Below are 3,981 nucleotides of genomic sequence, written 5' to 3'. Positions count from 1 at the left end.
TAGGTTACAGTCCATGGGGTCACAAAGAGTTGGACATAACTAAGTGACTTCACTTTTTCACTTTAATTCCTAATGGTAATTAAATTCTAGGAAGAAAATAAAGGGGACAGGAGAAGAATGACTGGGAGGGCAGGGCCTCCAGGTATCTAGGGAAGCCTCTAATTAGAAGATGTTTTAGCGGAGGCCTCAGTGATGACAAGGGTCCAGTCATGCAAGGTTCTGGAGGAAGAGCACTCCAGGCAACAGGAATAATTACAAAGCCCCAGAGGCACTCATTAGAGTGTAGGAGAGGAGGGTGAGGATGTAGACTCCGGAGTTTTACTCTAAGTGTAATAAGAAGCTAGTAGAAAGCTGTCGTTGCTGTCGTTGCTGTTGCTGTTGTTGCTGTTGCTGTTGTTGTTGTTTGCTTTGCTGGGTCGTTGTCTCGAGCCAGGGGCTCCTCTTGTTGCAGCGCACAGTCTCATTGTGGTAGCTTCTCTTGTTGCCGAGCACAGGCTCTAGGACCCTCAGGCTGCAATAGCTGTGGCTCTGGGGCTCGGTAGTTGCGTTTCCCAGGCTCCAGAGCACAAGCTCAATAGTTGTGGCACATGGGCCTAGTTGCTCTGCGGCATGTGGGATCTTCCCGGACCAGGGATCACAAACCCGTGTCCCCTGCATTGGCAGGCGTCTTCTTTACCACTGAGCCACCCAGGAAGCCATAGTAGAAAGTTTTAAATGAGGGAGTGACAGGATTCAACTTAATGAACTTGGGGGGCATAGGAGCAGACACTTAGGCCAGCCAAGTGAGTGAAAGTGCCTCAGTTATGTCTGACTCTTTGCAACCCTATCGACTATACAGTCCATGGAATTCTCTAGGTCACAACACTGGAGTGGGTAGCCTTTCCCTTCTCCAGGGGATCTTCCCAACCCAAGGATCGAACCCAGGTCTCCCTCAGTGCAGGCGGATTCTTTACCAGTTGAGCCACAAGGGAAGCCCAAGAAGCCTTCTAGGCCAGCCAAGAGGCTGTGGCAATAATACCAGCAAGGGTGATGGTGGCTGGGAGCAGGGTGGCGGCAGTGGAGGGGTGAGAAGCAGCGATACAGGGATGGTCCTGCAGTCCTTGTGCAGGCTCAGTCACACAGGAGCTCACAGGCCCACACGGACACATGGAGAGGCTCCTACACCCTCTAGGCAGATACTAGGTGCACTCAGGCAGGCCCACCCATCCACACCCTCTGAGTCACGCCAGGACTGGGAGGAAAATGTGTGATCCAGGGACCTAAACAAAGCATGGCTCCCCACCACAAAGCCCTGGCCTCCCGCATTGCTGGGGTGGCTGGGGCCCCCTCAGGCTCCAGCACAGCCTGCAGCGGGTGTCCCTGGACTTTCCCTGGAACTGATGTCGCCAGGAACCAGACCATCACCCTCTCCATGCACCCCCTCAGCATGAATTGGTCTCCTAACTTCACAACCCACTGGCTGTGAGACCTTGGGGAAGTTGATTTCCCCTCTCTGAGCCCCAGTATCCTCTCTGAAGAATGGGGTTCATGACCCCAGGTTCACAGGATGGTAGTGTGGCATCAACAAAGTCAGTTCTGAGAACCTGGTCTGGGGCAGACATCCATCGGAGAAGGGGAGAGACACCTTCTGGTAGAGGGCCCAGCTCTGAATTCAGTTCTAGTTTTAAATGAGTGACTTGACCACTCTAGATATCATGTCATAGTGAGTAGCCAGCATTTACTGAGCACTTACTGTGTACTGAGTGCTTTGCAATCATTTTCTCATTTGATTATCAGTTTCTTCATCTGTCAATGAGAAGCATAATAGTGCCTCCCTCACAGGGTCGTTATAAGGATTAAATGAGTTCCCTGGTGGCTCAGGCAGTAAAGCGCCTGCCTGCAATGCCGGAGACCTGGGTTCAATCCCTGGATCAGGAAGATCACCTGGAGAAGGATATGGCAACCCACTCCAGTACTCTTGCCTGGAAAATTCCATGGTCTGAGGAGTCTGGTGGGCTACAGTCCATGAGGCTGCAAAGAGTCGGATACAACTGTGCAACTTCACTTTCACTTTCATCCATAAAGTGTGGCCTCATAGTAAATGTTCAATAAGTAATAATTATTGTTATCAGCAAGTGTGCGTTCCCTTCCTGCCAGCACACTAGCTCTGTTACTTTGGGCAGGTTACTTTACCTGTCTGTGCCTGTTTCCTCCCTGTAGCTTAGTAAGAATAGTCCTGATGCCTCAGAGTCGTTGGGATGAGCAAACGAATCCATCCACATAAAGAACTTAGGATGGCATCTGGCACTCAGTAACAGCTCTAGGTGTGTGTGCTAAGTCGCTTCAGCCGTGTCCAACTCTGCGGCCCTTTAGACTGTGTAGCCTGCCAGGCTCCTCTGTCCATGGGGATTCTCCAGGCAAGAACACTGGAGTGGCTTGCCATGCCCTCCTCCAGGGAGACGTTCTCTGGGGCCTGTTGGTTCACATCGGGGTTTTCCTATTCTGTCAGGTGGGCACGGCCCCGGCGCCCCGCCCCAGGCACCATGGACTGGAAGACGCTCCAGGCCCTGCTGAGCGGAGTCAACAAGTACTCCACAGCCTTCGGGCGCATCTGGCTGTCCGTGGTGTTCGTCTTCCGCGTGCTGGTCTACGTGGTGGCCGCGGAGCGCGTGTGGGGGGACGAGCAGAAAGACTTTGACTGCAACACCAAGCAGCCGGGCTGCACCAACGTCTGCTACGACGAGTTCTTCCCCATCTCCAACATCCGCCTCTGGGCCCTGCAGCTCATCTTCGTCACGTGCCCGTCGCTGCTGGTCATCCTGCACGTGGCCTACCGCGAGGAGCGCGAGCGGCGGCACCGGCAGAAGCACGGCGACCAGTGCACCAAGCTCTACGACAACACGGGCAAGAAGCACGGCGGCCTCTGGTGGACCTACCTGCTGAGCCTCGTCTTCAAGCTCCTCATCGAGTTCCTCTTCCTCTACGTGCTGCACACGCTCTGGTACGGCTTCGGCATGCCCCGCCTGGTGCAGTGCGCCAACGTGGCGCCCTGCCCCAACACCGTGGACTGCTACATCGCCCGGCCCACCGAGAAGAAGCTCTTCACCTACTTCATGGTGGGCGCCTCTGCCGTCTGCATCGTGCTCACCTTCTGTGAGATTTGCTACCTCATCTTCCACAGGATCGTGCGAAGCCTTCACAGGAAGAGCCCGCGCGGGGGCCGCGGCCACGCCCCCTCCGCCAGCCGGGCCTCCACCTGCCGCTGCCACCGCAAGCTGCTGGAGGCCGGAGACCCGAGCCCGGACTCCCGCGACGACAAGCTCTGTGCTTCGGCGCCCACCATGACCCCCATCTGACCGCGGGGCTGGGGGCCGTCCTGGGGCTGCCCGTGGGGACAGAAGCAGGGGCGTATGGTGCCGGTGGAGGGGTCACTATGCAATTTCATTAGCAGATTTTTTTCCTTTTGAACGCTGGGCACTGTGCTGTCTATCTGGTATAGGTAACACCGCAGGCCCAGTGGCAGCCCTCCTGGGAGACAGATGTTGAAACAAGCCAGTTAACTGCTGCCTACCAGGTGACACTTGGCAGGGCTTCCCCTAACCCAGGAAGGAGTGATCAGGAGAGGCTTCCCCGAGGGAGGAATGTTTAAGGGAGGTAAGATGAGCTTCTTAGCAGGGGGAAGCAAGTGCAGATGCCCAGAGGCCATAAAAAAAAAAATGCTTGCCTTGGGTCGGATGCACCCGGCCAAAGGGCATCTTCCTTCTGGAGTGGCACCCAGATTCCTGGGGTGGAAAGGAAGTGTCCGCCCAGCGGTGGAGGCCTGGAGAGCCTGGGAAGAGAAGGAGGCTCTGGGTCACCACTGCCCTCCAGGAAGTCCCCGCACCCCCAAGTCATTCCTCCAGCCTCAGGCAGCTTTGCTCCCATCTTCCTTCCACACTGTGCTCAGTCTGGTGCCAGCCTTTCAGGGACTTGAAATGGATGTACTGATAGGAACATCCCCAA

At 55.5% G+C, this 3,981-nt stretch overlaps 1 protein-coding gene across 1 annotated transcript; it reads left to right on the top strand.

Annotated features, from left to right (window-relative positions):
• Nucleotides 1–2,522: 2,522 nt before the first annotated feature.
• On the top strand, nucleotides 2,523–3,335 carry GJB3 (gap junction protein beta 3). The gene has a single exon (XM_068965409.1). It carries the CDS (start codon nucleotides 2,523–2,525, stop codon nucleotides 3,333–3,335), a length of 813 nt encoding a protein of 270 aa, XP_068821510.1.
• Nucleotides 3,336–3,981: the final 646 nt, after the last annotated feature.

The sequence above is a fragment of the Capricornis sumatraensis genome, chromosome 2 (genome assembly GCF_032405125.1).
Source record: "Capricornis sumatraensis isolate serow.1 chromosome 2, serow.2, whole genome shotgun sequence".
In the NCBI taxonomy this organism is placed as follows: Eukaryota; Metazoa; Chordata; class Mammalia; order Artiodactyla; family Bovidae; genus Capricornis; species Capricornis sumatraensis.
This window is presented reverse-complemented; position numbering and strand designations above follow the sequence as displayed.